General features: G+C 44.1%; 1 protein-coding gene across 1 annotated transcript in view; it reads left to right on the top strand.

Annotated features, from left to right (window-relative positions):
• Positions 1-20,476, top strand: part of LYRM4 (LYR motif containing 4) — a 117,360-nt gene that overhangs the window by 15,161 nt on the left and 81,723 nt on the right. Inside the window, exon 2 of the mRNA XM_030881504.3 lies at positions 16,019-16,139. Coding sequence (XP_030737364.1) covers positions 16,019-16,139 — 121 coding nt within the window. The remainder of the gene's footprint in view (positions 1-16,018; positions 16,140-20,476) is intronic.

The following is a 20,476-nucleotide window of genomic DNA, read 5'->3' on the forward strand; positions in this document are numbered from 1 at the left end:
AGACCCCTGAGAATCTCAGATCCCCTCCAGTTCAAAACCTTCCAGTTCTATACCTTAGAGATTTTTTTAAGGGGCTATTATGATCTGTTTAAACAAAAGAACTTTCAGGTGAGACACTCAAGTGAATTAGTTATAAAATGAACCCCTGTGTAACTAAATTGGTTTATTCTATAGAATTAGTGTGAGCTATGAGCCACTTAACATGTGCCCAAAATTAAGACTGATTTCAGAAAATTTTATCTAAAGCTAATTTTTCAAATATCTTGATCTCAGAGCCATTGTCTGTTAAAACCACTTTTGTTTGTTAAAGCTCGATGTCTGCATTCAGTAGAATGGCTTTCCCTCTGTGCTGAGAGAGAGAGAGAGAGAGAGAGAGAGATTTCACTACACTGTGTTCTTCTCAGGTGGTCATAGTTTTGTTGACATAGAGTCTCCCCCAGAAAGGTAAGAGTTTAGCATTTAGCATACTGATAACATTTCTTCCCATTCCGAGCCAATATATTATATATATTCGTCATCTCAAAACTAGTGAAAACATTTTATATTTTCAGATATTTTCAGTGGCAGTCAGTTAGTAAACACATTTTTTTCTGATGAAACTGCTTTGTAACCGAGTAACCTTGGACCCAGAGGTAAAAGAATGGACCTTGAAGTGTGTTCTTAAGACTAACACAACCAGATTATTTTTCTGTCTAAAGTATTCGAAAGTAACTTACCTCCACATATTTCACGTTTAATGGATCAGAATTGTGATGATCAGTTGTGTGTTCAAATGCTTTATGCCAAACATAGCAAATGTTGAAATGTAACAGTAACTGGAGGTATATGTAAATTCTTTCCAGAACTAATATTACTAATTTGCTATAGTGTGTATTAAATGAATAGTAAAGAAAAGACACAAACATGTAGTTAGTAGGTGAAAGATTAAAATAATATCTAAGATTGCTTGTTAGACTAAAAAAATTCATAACTATCATTTTAGTCTGTTTATATAATTCTTCTGGCTAAATGTAATTCTTTTTCCTGTTGGAATAGAAATCTTACAGTTATCATTGGGTCACAGGTTTTTGTGGGAGTTTCTCTCCTTGTATTCTAGCTAAATAAAATTTTTCAATTCAACAGTTGTTATAGAGCACCTACTGTGCGCAAAGCGTAGTATGTCCTGTGGGGACACAGAGATGGACAAGGTCTGGGCTCCTGTCAGGTGAGACAAAGAACCTGGAAGATGTGCCCATAAGTCCCAGCATCCCAGGCAGCACGATGCGGGGTAAGGGGGCTGGACAGCAGTGCTGCAGACAGAGTGCCACAGGGGCCAGAGGCCAGGAGATGGCACAGAAGGCAGATGTGCTCATTAGTGGGAACTAAATTCTGCCTGGGAGCTATCACACTGAAACCACAACTTCACCTGGAATATTATCCCACACCCTTAATCTCATCACTACATATTACCAGAGGATTCCATCCTCATACTTTTTAAAAAGTAGTCTTCCTCTTTCCCTCCCTCCTTCCTCCAAGACTCTGTATTCCTTCTTCCATATTTTTCTTTCCTTTCCCGTATGTTTTCCCAGTCATATAGAAATAAGGGACTTTGAATTCTGTATTTGTCTTTGGCCTCCCTTTGCAGAATGGCTCTCCACTCTGGTGAAATTCCTTTCATCCTTCAAGGATGTCAACCTCCCTAGAAAGACTTCCCAGACCCCAGGCTGAGTTACTCCCTCCTTCCTCTCTATTCTCAGAGCACTTCCCATATAGTCCCGTTATAAGATACAGTGATGTATAGTGTGTCCCAACCCCGGGAGCTTTGTGAAACCATGGCTGGTTTCCACTTGGATCCTAAGCACCTCGCGCCGAGTCTGGGGCCTAACAGATGAGTGTGAGCGAATGAGCAAGACCTTCCTTTGAGTAGTAAGTGCATCTCACAAAAGTCTTCTCTTCTCTGCATCTCGGCGATATTCGATACAAACAGAAAGAATATTTTTAAATAATGGTGAAGAGTCCCTCAAAATTAATATTTCAAATATAAAGCAGCCTAAATTTAGTCCTCTTAAGTAATGAGAGTTTTTATTTTGTTGGTTTTTTTTTTTTAACATCATGATAGAAAATATATGGTACAGGCTGTTTTAAGAAATATGGCTTGAAATTAGAGTCAGAATTTTGACCACCCTTCTTTATACAGAGTAAGATGGTTAGTTACAGTGGAGTGAAGGGACAGGCTGAGGAAAGGGCTATAGAATACCAGCCTGACACAGGACACTCAGGTAAGACCAGGTTGCACATCCACGGATCAGCATCTTCTCAAAGCCAGGACTGCCCGCAGTCCTGAGCACTGAGGCTAAGACCACTGTAGGGGAGGAAAAACTTACTCAACTCTCTTATGCTCTGTGCACGGAGCCTGTGAATTAAACTGTCAGAAGACTAACAGGAGAGACCATGTACGAATTTTATTTCATGTTAATATTTTTGCATAGCATGGAAGGAGCTTCATAGAAAAGTGGCAGCCCCAAAGAAGCAGTTAGACTTGGGGGCTTGTATACCATTTTTACAAAGGGCGGTAAATTGTGGAGCAGTGACTAGACAAAGCCAAGGGATTTGGGCAGCTAAGGACAGGATATTGTTGGAAATTGACTAGGAAATATGTGGGGGAAACTAACAGAAGACAGGGTTATTTAGTGTGGTTTGTGTAGACTCATCTCAGCATAAACTCCCCATATCTGGTGGGAAGAATGTTCTCTTCTTCCTGGTACCAGGAGGACACCTTTCTCATGGGAAATTTATGCCCTGCTTTTGGCAGAAAAGAGAAGGGCAGAGAGCCCTTCCTGCATCTGCTGTTTCTCAGTTGCCTTCAGCTCAAAATAACCAAATGCCAAAGTGGCATATTAGGGCGTGGAATGTTCTCCCCTTCATTATCATAATTTGACTTTGGACTTGGCTGTGGGATCTGTATGGTGGGGACCTTTTGGAAGAAGGGGCGGGGAATATATTGACAATCTCTGCTGTGACTCATGGACCTCACACATCTAAGATCAGCTGATGCACTTGGTAGGCTGTGTTGCCAGAGGGTTAGAGGAGATACAGGTGCAGCTGTGCCTGGTTTGCGGCAGGTGCCCTGGATCCATTAGCTGCTGTGAGAGGAGGGTCTGTAAGTAGCCTCTGATGAATGAGCAGGACTTGCCTGTGGGAACTGTTGGCACACGCCTGGGACCGGCCCTTTCAGCCTCCAGCCTCTGAACCTTGAAGGGGCTGCCTGGGTAGCAGTTTTGTCCAGATCAGCATTTCCCAAAATGTAATGGGTGTTACTGGAGGGGGAGAAGCCCTGTGAAGGAATCTAGGTGCCTAACTTTGCTTTCTCACATTTCCAGGCATCTTCACTGCTTTAATGTGTAAATATTCTTTGTGGCTCTTCCTGAGGGAATACTGGTATTTTCACGCAGTGCCTGGTGGGAAGTGTGGGTCCACATGTCAGATCTGACTCTCTCCTGCTTTGGGCTCTTGAAAGCACTTCTAGGCAGTTGGAGGGCTCCCCAAATCTGCCGCATCACTCATTGTCTGCCTGCCATCATTGGTCTTATCCATGAGACCTCCTTATATCTAGAAAACATACGTTGCTCACTTATTCTTGCTGGTGACTAATGGCAGGAGGAAAGGATAAAATAAACAAAAACGCATTTTATTTGGCTTCTTTTTAGCAGCACTGATAGGAAATTTTAATGAAGACATTTGAGTTTAATGACCAAGAGGAATTTTTATTGTTCGTGCTTTATTTTCCCCCATAAAGTGGAAAATCCAAAATTAATTGAATATTCTACCATACATAGTTATTCTCCTCAAATTTAAATCATTTAAAGGTCCTGTCTTACATTGGCATGGTTCACACTGTAATTTTAAAATAAAATTTTTAAAGCTGTATTCTGTAGTCTAACTTTTAACACTTACTACATGATGAAAGCTTGGGTTTGCTTTTTTAATACCAGGTCAAGCTCATCTCAGGTAGATGAGGGGGTCGCAGGGGAAGAAACAGAAAATCCCATCCCTGCACATGGAGCTTTTATGTCGTGGTGACCCTTTTAAAAGAAATATGGCCAGATCCATAAGAAGAGGATGTGTATATGTGAAGACACTTAATACTTGAGCATTATCTTTGTTTTTTCCCTCACAGGAGTAGTTTGAAGGACTCCACAAATGAAGGACATGTTTCTCTTTTGGTCCAGGAACATGTGAGGAGGGGACTGTGGGTCTGAGCTCTTCGAGTCCAGCTAGCGGGGCACCCGTGCTGTCTACACAGCCGTGTCTAAAACCAAGAAACGGGGAAGCCAGGACCCCACCGCTGCTCGATCTGTATGCCTCCCTGCCACAAAGCTAGACAGTGTTTTATAGGTGGCCTTTACTTTGATAAATTGGTTTACATTTTGAAAAATCTTGTTTGCAGCAAAATGTCAGTGGCAATGAGGATAGATCCAAGTGGTAATTAGAAGTTTAATTTTGATGAATTGTAGGTTAAAGATCTTAAATGTTTTTATGCACCAAAAAGGAAGCCTGGACAGAAACACTCCTAAACTTTTCCTCTAGGGCCTGAGGAGAGCATCTGCTACAGGACAGTGGAACTTTTCTTTCTTTCCGTTATTTATTGTTGTTTTTTTTTTAAAGAGACTGTTGCCTTTTTAAAAATCCCCATAGAACTGTACCTAAAATCTGCAGTTATATAAAAATGGTTTTTAGGTCATAGTGTTTTGAATATACTTTTTGTTATATGTACATAATTTTCATATTTATTATTTTAATACATAGAGGCCATTAATTTACCATAATTCCTTACACACACATCTGTCGTTTCCATAACTACACCTGGGCAACTGAACTCAGCTGGACAAAAATCACCCAGTTTGGCAAATGGGTACTGGATGTTACCAACCTCAGCTGGCTCTTCTCATTGCATAGAGAGTTCTGGAAGTTTGGTCAGGCTCTCTGTTTCTGAAATAATTGTTTTAAATTCCTCTTCTCAAACTTCCAGTCCTCCTCACTCTTTTTTTATAATTTTGTTTTCTGATGTATACTCCAGAAGCCGTAACATAAAAGAATAAACTCGTATTGGCACAAAAACAGAAATATAGATCAAAGGAATAGGATAGAAATCCCAGAGATAAACCCACGCACATATGGTCACCTTATTTGTGTGTGTGTGTGTGTGTGATACGCGGGCCTCTCACTGTTGTGGCCTCTCCCGTTGCGGAGCACAGGCTCCGGACGCGCAGGCCCAGCGGCCATGGCTCACGGGCCCAGCCGCTCCGAGGCATGTGGGATCTTCCCAGACCGGGGCACGAACCCGTGTCCCCTGCATCGGCAGGCGGACTCTCAACCACTGTGCCACCAGGGAAGCCCCGGTCACCTTATTATTGATAAAGGAGGCAAGAATATACAATGGAGAAAAGACAGCCTCTTCAAAGTGGTGCTGGGAAAACTGGACAGCTACGTGTAAAAGAATGAAATTAGAACACTCCCTAACACCATACAAAAATAAACTCAAAATGGATTAAAGACCTAAATGTAAGGCCAGACACTATAAAGCTCTTAGAGGAAAACATAGGCAGAACACTCTATGACATAAATCACAGCAAGATCCTTTTTGACCCACCTCCTGGAGTAATGGAAACAAAAACAAAAATTAACAAATGGGACCTAATGAAACTTAAAAGCTTTTGCACAGTAAAGGAAACCATAAACAAGACGAAAAGACAACCCTCAGAATGGGAGAAAATATTTGCAAATGAAGCAACTGACAAAGGATTAACCTCCAAAATTTATAAGCAGCTCATGCAACTCAATATCAAAACAACAAACAACCCAATCCACAAATGGGCAGAAGACCTAAATAGACATTTCTCCAAAGAAGGTATACACATGGCCAACAAACACATGAAAGGATGCTCAACATCACTAATCATTAGAGAAATGCAAGTCAGAACTACAATGGGGTATCACCTCACACCAGTCAGAATGGCCATCATCAAAAACTCTACAAACAGTAAATGCTGGAGAGGGTGTGGAGAAAAGGGAACCCTCTTGCACTGTTGGTGGGAATGTAAATTGATACAGCCACTGTGAAGAACAGTATGGAGGTTTCTTAAAAAGCTAAAAATAGAACTACCATACGACCCAGCAATCCCACTACTGGGCATATACGCTGAGAAAACCAGAATTCAAAAAGAGTCATGTACCACAATGTTCATTGCAGCTCTATGTACAATAGCCAGGAAGTGGAAGCAACATAAGTGTCCATCGACAGATGAATGGATAAAGAAGATGTGACACATATATACAATGGAATATTACTCAGCCATGAAAAGAAACAAAATTGAGTTATTTGTGGTGAGGTGGATGGACCTAGAGTCTGTCATATAGAGTGAAGTAAGTCAGAAAGAGAAAAACAAATACCGTATGCTAACACATATGTATGGAACCAAAAAAAAAAAAAAAAAGGTTCTGAAGAACCTAGGGGCAGGACAAGAATAAAGACGCAGACGTAGAGAATGGACTTGAGGATATGGAGGGCTCAGCGGCCATGGCCCACTATTGCCAATTTTTCTTTTATTGTGGTAAATTACTGATTTTGTTATGTCATTAGGCACTTTTAAATAATTCATAAGTAATTATTGTAATAATTTAGAAAGCATAAATTCCAATAACCAAAACTAATTATTGTTAACATGCTGTTTCCTTGTAGTTTTTCTGTACCTATATTTTACCTAATTGAGAGCATCCCGAATGTAAAGTTATATCCTTCATTTCAGGAAACTTAACATTAGAGGGTAAAGTTAGATTCCATATTCAACATCTTCCACTAAAATTAATTCCAGGAAGATCAAAGAGTTAAACATAAAAAGATAAATCATAAAAATTTTCAAGAATACATGGGTGAATATTTTTTGTGATTTCACAGTAGAGAAGACTTTTGTACATATATATAACCAGAAGTCATAACATGAAAAATGTTACACTTTACTGCGTAAGAACTGAATGTTTTTACGTGACAAAGCACACGCACATAAAGTCAAATGACAGTCCAAGGAGAACATTGCAGCTCACCCCAAAGGGATAGTTTCCTTAACACCTTCCTAAATAGGTCTTACAAATCAATCAAAAAGACAAATCACTCAGTTAAGAAAAGGCAAAGGTTATTAACAGACACAGAGGGCTTTAAACTTGTGAAAAGGTGGTCAGCAGCACTCATAACAAGAAAAATGTAATTAAAAGTGAAATGAGAGGGGCTTCCCTGGTGGCGCAGTGGTTGAGAGTCCGCCTGCCAGTGCAGGGGATGGGGGTTCGTGCCCTGGTCTGGGAGGATCCCACGTGCCGCGGAGCAGCTGGGCCCGTGGGCCATGGCCGCTGAGCCTGCATGTCCGGAGCCTGTGCTCCACAACGGGAGAGGCCGCAACAGTGAGAGGCCCGCGTACTGCAAAAAAAAAAAAAAAAGTGAAATAAGAGACCGTTTTTCATCTGTTAGGTTAGCAAAGATCAGAAAGTTTGATGACACGTGTTGGCAATAGTGTTGAAAACCAGCAACTTACATGTTGGTGGTGGAAGCTTGGACCGGTCCCTCTGCAGAGAGAACTTTGATGATATTTTATCAAATCTACCATATACATATCCTTTGCCCTACCGGTTCCATTTCTACGAATTGTTCCCACAGACACACATGCACGTAATGCTATAGTAATAGCAAGATCAGAAACAACCTAAATACCCATTAATAAGGGGCCCACTAAATGGACTGTAATTCACGCATATGGTGGAACCCTGCACAGCCCATTATGGGTCAACTCATTTGTACTGACAGGAAATGATTGCTCAGATACATTTTTATTCAGGAATTAGAGGTGCGCCATATGTTTAGAACCCCACTACTTATGAAGAGAAGTATACACATAGCGGGTATAATATGAACCCAGTATCTCTGGGAGGCTACACAGGAACCTGGCAACTGCGATTGCATCTCGAGAGAACAGGGTCTGGATTGGGAGGGAGACTGGTAATTCTCCTTACACCTTTTTATACCTCCGACTTTAGTATCTGCGGCTTTAAGGTTTTTGAAGCATCTCTTTTAAAAGCTGCATGATGTCATCATTTATGAACATTTAAGGTTGTTTCTATTTTTAATGCTTATAAACAATTCTGTAATGCATATCTTTCTGTATACATCTTTGTACATATTTCAGATTGTTTCTGTAGGATCACTAAGAATAGAATTAGTGAATAAAAGATAATGAACATCATTATACATTATGATGTATGATACTATCTTCCCCACAGGAGATATAGTTCATATCCCACCATCAGGCTGTACATGCCCTTTAGGTTTTTTTATTATTATTATTTCTTTATTTATTTTTGGCTGCGTTGGGTCTTCGTTGCTGTGCTCAGGCTTTTCTCTAGTTGCGGCGAGTGGGGGCTACTCTTCATTGCAGTGCACGGGCTTCTCATCGCGGTGGCTTCTCTTGTTGTGGAGCACGGGCTCTAGGCACCTGGGCTTCAGTGGTTGTGGCACTCGGTCTCAGCAGTTGTAGCTCATGGGCTCTAGAATGCAGGCTCAGTAGTTGAGGTGCACGGGCTTAGTTGCTCTGCGGCATGTGGGGTCTTCCCAGACCAGGGCTCGAACCCGTGTCCCCTGCACTGGCAGGCGGATTCTTAACCACTGCGCCACGAGGGAAGCCCGAAACTCTCTTCGTCTTATTCATGTGCACAAATATGACCTGTCATATTATTGAATCAAGGAGTACGTAAATATCAGCTATACAGAATTTCCAGGGAATGCATCCTTCTGGGAAGCTGAGTTCCCATAGTTTACTAGACGTTGATGCTGTAAGTATAGGAAACTTTCTTTAAATTTTGTCTCTTCGTTAGATATATTACACATTGATATGTGGACATGTGTCACAGAGTATAACTGTAATCTACTTTTCCTAGTTTTTTGGTTTTTATATATAAATTTATTTATTTATTTTTGGCTGCGTTGGGTCTTTGTTGCGGTGCGCGGGCTTCTCATTGCAGTGGCTTCTCGTTGCGGAGCACGGGCTCTAGGCTCACAGACTTCAATAGTTGTGGTACGTGGGCTCAGCAGTTGTGGCTCCGCGGTGTGTGGGATCTTCCCGGACCAGGGCTCGAACCCGTGTCCCCTGCATTGGCAGGCGGATTCTTAACCACTGCGCCATGAGGGAAGTCCCACGCCCTTTACTTTTCAAAAAAATTCTGCTAATTTGATGGACAGAAAATTATACCTTGTTTAAATATACATTTCTTTGATTATGACCAAGGCTGAACACTCATATATTTATATCACCTGTCTCTTTAAATTTAGTCACTTTTTGGGCTCTCTCGTGAATTACTGGTCCGTGCTGCTCACTCATTTATTTACTGTCGTCCTTCTGTCCTTCTGTTCGATTTATATGCGCTACTTACATGCTAAGGATATTAATCTTTGGTCATATTTGTTTCTAACTGGGTCAGGTCTTTAAGGACGAGTAGGAGTTAGCCAAGAGATCAGGCTGGAGGAGGACACACCACATGTGGAGAAACAGCAGGCCTGCCTTCAGGAAGAACTGAGAAAACTCCAAGTCTTCCCGTAAAGCTGCAGGCAGTGTTTCATTCTGGAGGTGGTGCTGGGTGGGGTGGGATTGATGAACAGGAATATAGGTCCGTGCTAATGCACTTGACCCTTATTCTGAAGATAATAGAAAACCGTTAGGGAATTGTAAACAGGGAAGTATGTAATGGGTGTTATTTACAGCTGCTCCCAAAACTGAGAGCCTTTGGTCTCCAGAGTGGGTTTCTAATAGGAAGTTTCTAATAGGAACTTTACCTCCTTACCCATACCCTTCTCGTTGGCCATTGTCCTCCTTCTTAAAATAATTAAACTCGGTTATTTCACTTACGCTTAACTGCCTTTGTCACTAGCTCTTTCCCTCATAATGCTCGCAGCCCAGCCGCTTTTCCTAAGACATACTTGGCACTTGAACTATTTGTAGCAGTACTTGGAGCAGTGCTGGGAGATAAGATGATCTTTTTAAGCTTTGTGATGCCAGAGACAATTTTCTTTAATGCCTTTGCAAATGAATAAGACCTTGGCTCATCCCAAGTACTTGTCAGAGGTTGGATAGTTGGGGTTTATTGGCCCCTGGAGGAGACACAGCTTGGAGTTGAAAATCCCAGACTGTGTTCAGCTGGGTTCAGAATCCAGCTCTGCCACTTACTGGACATTTGATCTTGGCCTTTTTTTTTTTTTTTTCCCTAATCTCTGAGTTGTAGTTTGTGCGGATTAAATCAGATAATGTGTATCCAGTCCTGAGCACAGTACCCTGTGCATGGTACCTGTGCCAGAAATCATAGGTATTATTTGTCCCTTTGGACCCTCAAAAGAGCACTGGAAATGACTAGAAAGCGCCCTTTTCTTTGTGGATTTTGAAAATAGAAATCTGAGGTTATACTTATCTCTGTTGCATTCAGTGTTACCTGCTTAAAGTTCTTTTTTTATCCTTTCTTAAAATATTTTTCCTCTGACCTTGGAGTTCAAGGTTTTAAAAGTAAATATCTTGGCATTGTCATTGTCATCTGGTTGTTAAGTCTCAATGAACCGTCTCAATTTTTTATAATCACTTCTGAAATATTTTCTCCATTAGAACTTTAATTACCTACACAGTCCACTTTGTTCACACTTATTATTCATAAGTTATATACCTTTGCCCTCTTCTGAAGGTTATTTTTTTCTTACATATTTCTCATCAACTTATCTTTCTGTGTTTTAGATTTGATTTCCTAGTTTGTCCTTTCTTCTGGCTTCTGTACTAACTGTTAATTTTTACTTCCTTCAGCTGTGTACATAATTATCCTCTAACATTGCCGTCTTTGTTTTGTGGGGTTTTTTTTTCCCCTTTTTTTGCTTTTCTTAAAAGTGGGCAAATGTAATGTAGCTCCTATACTATTTATCTTTCAATTTTCTTTAGAAATCAACCTATTGAAGAATAATTTACATACAATAAAGCATCCACTTTAAGTGAGGCTCAACCTTTTGACCAATATACAGTCAAGAACTGTTCCATTGCCCCAGAAAGCCTCCTCAGACCCTCTGAGTTCCCTTTGCCTGGCTCTTATTTCCTCTTTCATGATTTGGGTGTGGATTTCATCCTCCAGCCCCTGAGGCCAGTAACCTTGTTGATCTCCACCTCCCACAGTGCTTACATGATAGGCCTTCTAGACTTCTTCATTGGATTCTCATGGTGAATTTTGTAATCATTCCCTTTCAGAGGTTAATTCAGTCTTTGTGCGACAACCCTTTCCATTCTATTTCTTTATGAGTTTCTTACTCTTTGTTGTGATTTCCTTACTGATTATTAGTATTTTTCTTGAAGGTCTCTTTGATATGATATTTGGATAAGTTTGTATATTTAGTAAATATTTATTAAGCTCTCTCTCTGAGCCAGGCACAAGGAAGATAAAAGTCCATACTGTGTGGGGCTGCCATTCCAGTGGGAACTTAAACGTTCATAGGAAGGAAGCTTTCTGCTCTGTTCCTTACCCAGAGTACTTATGACCTTCAGATGATCCTTGAGCTTCTTCTCTAAAGCTGTTACTATGCATTTTATTATACACAGCATACATACACCATAATCCCAAGACTCTTGCATTAATCTGAGGTAAGAGCCTGAACCAAGATTAGAGCTGAGGGTTTGGAGAAGTGGAAGATGATGCAGAAGACTGTAAGTTGAAACAGTAAGATTTTGTGATTGTCTAAATGTAAGGAATTATGGGAAAGGAGGGAACTTAGGATGAATACCCAAATGCCTGACTTGGACAGTTGGCTGTCTGAGGATCCTCCTACCTAGGAATGAAATACTGGCCATTGGGGAAAAGGGAAAAGAAGATGATAACCTCAGTTTTCAAAGTGTCCAGTGGGAGAATTTGTAATGGGCATAGTGGGCGCCTTTTGTTGGCAAGTCCAAAAGGCAGTTAGGTTCTATGGACTGGTTTTATGGTCCAGAACCAATGGCATATATACATATATGGTAGTTGAAACCTTGGGCATAGACGCGGTTACTGGAAGAAGTGTTATTAAAATGCGGTCCAATATGGAGCCCTAGAGAATACAACATACAAGAGGTAGCAGAGTCAGATAAGCCCGCACGGAAGACTAGGAAGAAACAGCTAGTAGACCTAAAGGATAAGAGGAGAGACTAGCCAGCTGCGGAACTCTCCGTCCGCAGAGCAAAGATAGATACCTCAGTAACGGTTTGCAAACACTGTCATCTGTCTCACTATAAAAGTTGACTTTAAAGATCTTACTTTACTACGTATTATGAAAATTTTTGTTACCTAACATGGGTGGCCTATGTACGCACTGAGTGGCCTTTAGATATTAAGGCTCGATGAATCTTAAGACTTGACCTCAAGAAGTGAGCAGACAGCGGTGTCACGGAAGCACACATCATGGTTTCATCAGGCAGTATGGCCTCAAAGGTGTGCAAGGGTGAACAGATGATCCGAAGCAGCAGTAGGCTCCGAGGGAGGGCGTAGCAGCACTCTCCTCTCAGCCCCGTGGAGTCTGGAGGCAGGATGAAGCAGCTTGCCCCTAGTGGCTGCGAGGGAAGCCTGTCTTCAGGAGCAGGGCATCTCCGAGTTAAGGCCTGTGGAGGGAGGACGTCCTTCCAGGCAGGTGCAGGAGTTTGCCCCAAAGAGGCCAAGAGAAAGGGTTGAGTCGTTTTGTTACTGGAATACTTGGCTTGGGGCAGTGGGAAGGGGAGAAGGCACAGGTGTTTTTACAGGATGGATAAGCAGAGAAGCCAGCATGTGGGGTGGTGACGAAGGATGACAGAAATGAGGATATTACATCAGCTGGTTGCCAGATGACACCTCTTGCCCGCTGAAGCCAACGTGAGCCTCCAGGTGCTGGGCGGCTGTGATTATTATGGCCTGCATTTGGCTGACAGTGGTTCTGGAAAGAGGTGAAGCAGGACCTCAGGCACCGTAGAGCTGTCGTTCCTGCCGGCCGTATTGCCCTGCGCCAGGGACATTGGAGTGGCTGGAAGAATCTCACAAAGGAGTTCGATCCTTGCAGTGGGGAAAGGATAGCCAGTAGCACCTGTGTACGCTGGAGGTGTGTTGGCACGGAGCAGGGAGAGGGGGTCGAGAAGAAGAGACTCGTGGGAATCTGCTGCACAAAGTAGCCCTAAGAAACTGCAGAGTTTCCGGACGGTAGAGGCAGAGCAGTGACGTGTTAGCAGAACCACCTGCCGTTTCTGTGGATGCCGTCTACTTTCTCATGGTAGCCGTTGCCATTCTGTTGCCCTTTACGTGTTAATTTTTTGTCTTATTTCAGACAGCCTCCGGCTCCCGCTAGGGTCGCCCCAATGCAGGCCGTTGTGCAGCAGCTGTTGGCTGCCGTCTCCTTGGCAGCATCTCACGTTTTTCTTCGAAATGGTCTTGCTTAGTGATACAGTCAGGGGACTGATGGCAAGAACGTGTTCAAGGATAAATGGGTTCCCTTGGCAGCGGTGAAAAAAACGCAAATGATACAAACCAAGGCGGGGCAGGATTGAAATAATTGGTGGTTAGCCCCTTCCTAGAAAACGGGAAGACTCAGCCCGATTTGTGGTTGCCTTCACAGAATGATGACCATTTGAAATAAGAATCATCTGAGTAAAAACTGTTCATGCAGTAGTGGTTTTATGGTCCAGAACCAGCGCAGTGTCTTCTCTTGGGGCAAAGGGAAGTACCTGTGCTCTAGACGTGGGCGGGGGGAGCAAGAAAGCGGGGAGGGCACCTTTCCGTGTCACTCGTTCCACAGGTGCAGCCAGAATTGGAATGACAGCTTTTGATCTTGCTTCAGACACATTTAATTGGAAGATCAAGAGCTTCGTTCCTTTAGGTATAGACTTTGGGGAGACTAGAATACACAAAGGCACGCTTAGAACGCTGACCTTGAACTCAAATGATACAAATTGCTGAGTGTCTTCAGCTATTTTCTAATTTCCTTAAACTTTAGAAGAACTTGGGTCGTTGCGTTCCGAGACATACTCCTTTGCTCCTAGCTCTTCTGGCTAGTTGCTGGCTTTTAGAAGAATGAATTTAGTAATGACCACTATTGCCCATGGTATTTTTCCAAAAAGAAGAATTAAAACACTGGATGATTCCCTGAGGTAAATTCCTGTTGTAAAACCAAGTCTGCATATGGAACGAAATATTAGAATTAAACTATTTTGTTCCTTCTCTATTCCCATCACCACCAGAAAGAAACTGTTTTGGAGGAGCGTGTGGGTGTGAGGGAGAACAGTGATGTTGTGTGACACAAATGACCAGTATGTTGTGCACGGAAGGTGCCAGAGATTGCTTTAGCCACCCAGCTGCTGCCTGCAGTCTTGTTAGATGAGCAGCTGTACATGAGGAAAATCTATATAAATCTATGTATGTATATCCACTTCCAATCCCCGTGACCCTGAGATAGATGCCGAGCGCCCAGAAGCTCCGCGCAAGCACTCCAGAAGGCTCCCATGGGGCTAAGATGCAGGACCCCGCAGCAGCTCGCACCCTGAAGTGCAGGCTCCTGAGCCGTCCACTTCTCTCCCTGTGGTTCTTCACGTTACAAGATTTCATTTTCTCTTGCTTTTAAATGCAAATGGACTTGATATTTGAATGTTTAATTTTCTTTTACTTTAGGAAAGTTTATCTAAAACAAAATTAGTCCTCTCCAAAGTAAGGTTTCCCAGTTCAGTTGTATCCATCCCCCCGCTCCCGAGGAAATTGCATTCCCCTTCCCTCATTGCTCTGCTGCTTTTTCCGTTCTTCGGTTTCTAAATGGAACTAATGGTTTCACGTGGATTCTTTAGCTGGTGTTTCAAGGTAAGTGCAGAGCAACCGGAGATCATACAAACACTAGAGACAGTCGCGTCTGGTGTGTCTGACTTGGGCGGCGTCTCCTTGGTCCTCGTTTCTGTCTGGTGAGGCTGAGCAGGCGTCGGGGTTAAGGCCATCACTCTCTGAGTGTGGGAGTCCAGAGGTTACCGACCTTTGAGTCGTCTACTGTGGCTAATTATCCACACAACAGCCTGGTGTGACCCCAAGGGTGTAGGGTGAAGCACAGGCTGACGTGAGGAGAGGGGGTACTAATTGCATTAAGGTGTAACAAGAAGAGGAAGAAGAAAAGAATAGCTTTTATTTCTTGAGTTTTTCTACGTACAGGTTTCGTACCAAATTCCAGGCACACATTATAAAGCCTAACCTTCCCAACAGCCCTGAGAGGTAGGCAGTATTAGGCCTGTTTGACAGGCGTAAGATGAGGAAACAGGGGCTTATGTTAAGAAGGTTGCCCAGGTTCTCACAAACAGAAGGAACTTGGAAAAGAATTCAAACCCAAGCCTGTCTGATGTGCAAGGCTTGTGCTTAAACCGCTGCCCTGAACTGCATGTGATGTATGTTGGGCGGGGCTGGGGGAGTTTATGTGTGTGCACGTGTGTGCACTTTAGAGATGGAGAAGAGCATTTTGGTGTCATCTCCACTCTCAACTGTGGTAGGGTCGCAGTATGGATCCTTGCCTGTTCTGTTTCACAAGAGAAGGTGGGATGAGACCGGAAAGCTGACCCAAGCGTGGCATCGGTCACCGTCTTGGTACACACACATGCAGTGCATCGTGGCACCTGTCAATTGTCGTGTTGTCTCTGCACACTGAAGGTTCACTTATCCATGTTAATGGAGGGAGGCCAGTTGTGAATAACCGTAAAAAGCCAATAATCTAAGGAGTGTTTCAGTAGCACTTTACCATTCACACCTGACTCGTTTGGAGTAGATTCATCTCCCCGAATCTTTTTGCTCAGTCATCCCAGGATAGTAATGGGCCTGTTCCAAGAGCAGAGAGCAGAGGTGATTATCCACAGGGGCCTAGCAGACAGCTAATTCCTAAGGAACCACTTGTGAATTCATTTTTAAAAGCATCGTTTCAGACACACTGACACCTTTTCCTTTTTTCCCTGAATTCGTTTAGAAGTTACGCCATCAGGAGGATAAGAGATGCCTTCAGAGAAAATAAGAATGTAAAGGATCCTGTACAAATCCAAGCCCTAATGAATAAAGCCAAAAGAGACCTTGGAATAATCCGTCGACAGGTAAGATGGTTCAGTGATGTACGGTTTTTCGTTAAGAGCTTTAAGCTTTGACATGTCCCCCTTGATTGGTGTTTGTGATTCACACCACGGGATCATGAAACTCTCTTCCTCTTTTTTGTTTTTATTTTTGGCTGTGTTGGGTCTTCGTTGCTGTGCGCGGGCTTTCTCTAGTTGTGATGAGAAAGGGGCTATTCTTGGTTGTGGTGCGCGGGCTTCTCATCGCGGTGGCTTCTCTTGTTGTGGAGCACAGGCTCTAGGCGCCTGGGCTTCAGTGGTTGTGACACTCGGGCTCTAGGCGCCTGGGCTTCAGTGGTTGTGACACTCGGGCTCAGTAGTTGTGGCTCGCGGGCTCTAGAGCGCAGGCTCAGTAGTTGTGGTGCGCGGGCTTAGTTGATTCGCAGCATGTGGGATCTTCCCGGACCAGGGCTCGAACCCGTGTCCCCTGCACTGGCAGGCGGATTCTTAACCACTGCGCCACGAGGGAAGCCCGAAACTCTCTTCCTCCTATTCATGTGCACAAAGAAAGATGACCTGTCATATTATTGAATCAAGGAGTACGTAAATATCAGCTATGCAGAATTTCCAGGGAATGCATCCTTCTGGGAAGCTGAGTTCTCATAGTTTACTAGACGTTGATGCTGTAAGTATAGGAAACCTTCTTTAAATTTTCTCTCTTCGTTAGATATATTACACATTGATACGTGGACATGTGTCACAGAGTATAAATGTAATCTACTTTTCCTAGTTTATATATATATATATAAACTTATTTATTTTTGGCTGCGTTGGGTCTTCGTTGCTGCGCGCAGGCTTTCTCTGGTTGAAGCGAGCAGCAGCTACTCTTCATTGCGGTGCGCGGGCTTCTCCTTGCGGTGGCTTCTCTTGTTGCAGAGCATGGGCTCTAGGCTCATGGGCTTCAATAGTTGTGGCACGCGAGCTCAGTAGTTGTGGCTCCGCGGTGTGTGGGATCTTCCCGGACCAGGGCTCGAACCCGTGTCCCCTGCATTGGCAGGTGAGTTCTTGACCACTGTGCCACCAGGGAAGTCCTTTCCTAGTACTTTGAAGTCATAATTCAAGATAATGTTGCCCTTTTCTGGAAGACACTGCTATGAACCTAAATTTTGTTGCATGTGGAAGGTGTATCTGCAGGTGTAGATGGTGTGAAGCACAGCTGCTTAGGTACTGACCCCAGAAGGACCCGGCGGGGTTTTTATTTTCCTCCTGTAGCAGTGCTGGCGGCTGCCTTGGCTTGTGCTTGCTTTGCTCTTTCTCGTGAGGTGGATGGAGCACCTGCAGCAGCCTGGCCTCCTGGGTGGTGTGACTTGTCCTTCTCTCTGCAAAATTCACCAGGGAGCCGACGGCGAAAGCAGCCTGCTGGCGACTGGTTTTCTCACCCTCTAAAAAATCATCCTTTTCACTCTTTTTCTCTGATTTAGCAGCAGTCACGCCATAAGCTCCATTTCTGCTTCCCTTCGTTTTTCTCTCTTCCTTGCAGTGAATTTGTTTAGGGGTGGAGGGAAACCCCTTACATTTTCCTAAGATCTGTGAGTGTGTTGGAAAGGGCTTCTTTAGCATTGTCAGGAGATGCCAGCTTGGCTGACATTATGTCTTATCACGATATATGACGTGTATCGGGATATATGTTTATATCTCTGACCCTTCTGCATGCTTGACTCTATAAACAGTTCGATAAAGAAGCAGTATTAAAAACTAGTTTTCATTTTATGTCAAAATTAATAGTCTTGTTATGTTGCCTACATAATGGAACAATCCCTTCTAGAATAACATTTCAGATTCAGACAACTCTCCCTGAGCTCTACAGTTATCTAGCAATAGGATAACTTGGCCACATTCAGACAAGCCTAGGAAATGATCTTTAACTAAGAGCATGAAAAGATAATAGGATAGTCAGAAAAAGAAGCTGGTCTGCACGTTTGCATGTGTGTTAATAGAGGCAGAGAAAGGGGTTGCCATTTTAAAAACTCTAGAACAATGGCATTTTCCATGCTTCAGTGGTTGAATTTTATGGGATGCTTTAGCACTGGAACTTGGAGAAACAAGCAGCCTGCGTCCTTATTTTGCATAAACTCAGGAAGATTCAGTTCTTTGGCTCTTCCCCATGCAGAAGTTGGCAAGCACCTCCGAAACAGGCTGGTTTTATCTTTTACTGTAAAGTTGCTCGGAGTAGAAAGTGCTTAGAAAAGGGACCTGTAAGTAATTCGTGCCACCATTTCTTTAGTTATGCAATTGTCTGTGTCACTTGGTTTGAAATGCTTTTAGAAAAGAAGAAAAAAAAGAAAGGATAGACTGGCTCTCACCAGACATTCCCAGTGGATCCACACAAAACAGACTCAAGCTCTGGGGCCACGGGTCGGGCCCTCCCCAGGACAGCCTGCCAGGTGCACCTTCCTGGATGGGGGGCAGAGCCTGCGCGGCCCGCTTCCGGGCCCAGGGCGTCTGTGTTAACTAGCAGAGCAGCAGGTGCTTCCCTTTCACGTCAAGATTGCTCCTGAACCCGAGCTTCACGTTGACCCGAGTTAGCTTACGAGATGCAGGCGATTCCCCGAGCCCCCTCGCTCTGAGCTGGCGAAGCTGGCCTTGGCCTAAAGGCCTAAAATAGCATCTGTATTTTCTTCACACTGGTCACTGTGACAGCTTCTAACTCGCCTCCCTGTCTGCCCCAGTGGTCTCTTCTCCACAGGCTGCCAGGGTGAAAAATCAGAGCAGGTTACCACCTGCTCAAAACCCTCCAGGGCCTTCATCCCCGACGACGAGCCTGCAGTCCTCGTGAAGTCGGCAGAGACCCTCCACGGCCTGTCTCCCTCACCTGCGCCATTCCATGACCCCTTGCTGCCCCTGGCACCCCTACCCCCAGCCTGTAACCCTCTGGGAGCCTTTGTCCCCTCGCCTGGAATAGTCTCCCCAGGCCTTCGCAGAGCTGGACCCCCTTTTCACTCAGGCGTTTACTAAGGTTGCTCGCCATCACAGAGGGCTTCCCTGACCACACATGGCTCTGCCCCCTGCCCCCTTACCCCTACCCCCTTACCCTGCTTCAGAGTTCCTCACAGCACTTATCAGCACCAGAAATAGCATCACTTGTTGCCCTGTTTTCTCCTCTTCCGCGAGGACAGGGGTCTCAGCTGTCATGGTCACCACCGCACGGGGGGCAGGAGCGTGGGCTGTGGGGCCCGCCTGCCTGTGCTCCAGTCCTGACTCCTGGTCGCAGTGTGACCTGGAACCAGGTACTTAACCTCTCAGTGCCTAACGTAAAACACAGGCGGAAACAAGCCCAACTTCGTGGGTTACGGTGAGGATAAAGTAGGTTAATATATGTGAAGCTCTTAGAAGGATGCTGGCACGTCATAAATGCTTGTATTATTGTTAATCAGAAGGTCTAGACCAGCCCCGCGTGGAGTTGGCTCTTAATTGTTTGTGGACTAAATGAATCTATGAAGTTTGTCCCCTGGGGTCGAACACCTCAGTCCCGGGGTCTGTGCCACCAAAATCGTGGTATGTTGTTGGCTGCCCACGACCTCGCATGGTTCATGCAAATGATCCGTGAAGGGAGAGTGGAAATCTGATGAGGATCTTGAGACGTTACCCTCAAGAACTACCATATCCTTCACATCAAGTCCCTTTCCACTCGATACTTGGACTCAAAGACCATCCACCAGGATGCACGTCGATCTCAGCATCATTTTCCGTGGATGAGAAAGCCTACAGCCACCTTTCCAGGCGCCAGACACGCACACCCGTAAGGGCAGCACTCAAACTGAAATCGTCCTCTCAACACTGGTCCCTGCCTCCTGCTGTCCAGTCTTTAAAGTGGGTCTCGCTTCAGTCAGCCGTGACACTAATGATACCACTGTAAGCGCAGTAAGATTTTGCATTTTTTAAAGAAGTCTCTGAGAAAAGGTTTTCTTCTGGTTCTCTTGGGGTAGAGAAGCCAAGGTGCAGGAAAGCTGGCTGCCTTGTCTAAGGGCACCTGGCCAGACCTGACCTCAGGTCTCTAATTCCTGAGGGCAAACTCAGAAGTTCAAGGATGTGAGCTCCTGAGTCAGTAGAAACCAAAGGATAGAGATACTCTTAAGTCATCTCCCAGTTTTGTTCCCCAGATATTTAAGGACCACATCATCGTAGCCCAGCCTCTCCTCAGAGGTCATCCTTCCTTTATATCCTTACTGTGCAGAGATATTTAGTCTTCATGTGGCAACCCTGAGGGATTCTAGTAGCATCAGCATTTCTTACTGGCCTTTCACGCTGCTCCTAAGGATTACTCTGATTGTAAGAAGTAGAAGGGCAGGTCGCGTTTCCCCTGCATGAACCAGTCAGGCTCC

Source organism: Globicephala melas, chromosome 11 (genome assembly GCF_963455315.2).
Source record: "Globicephala melas chromosome 11, mGloMel1.2, whole genome shotgun sequence".
Classification (NCBI taxonomy): domain Eukaryota; kingdom Metazoa; phylum Chordata; class Mammalia; order Artiodactyla; family Delphinidae; genus Globicephala; species Globicephala melas.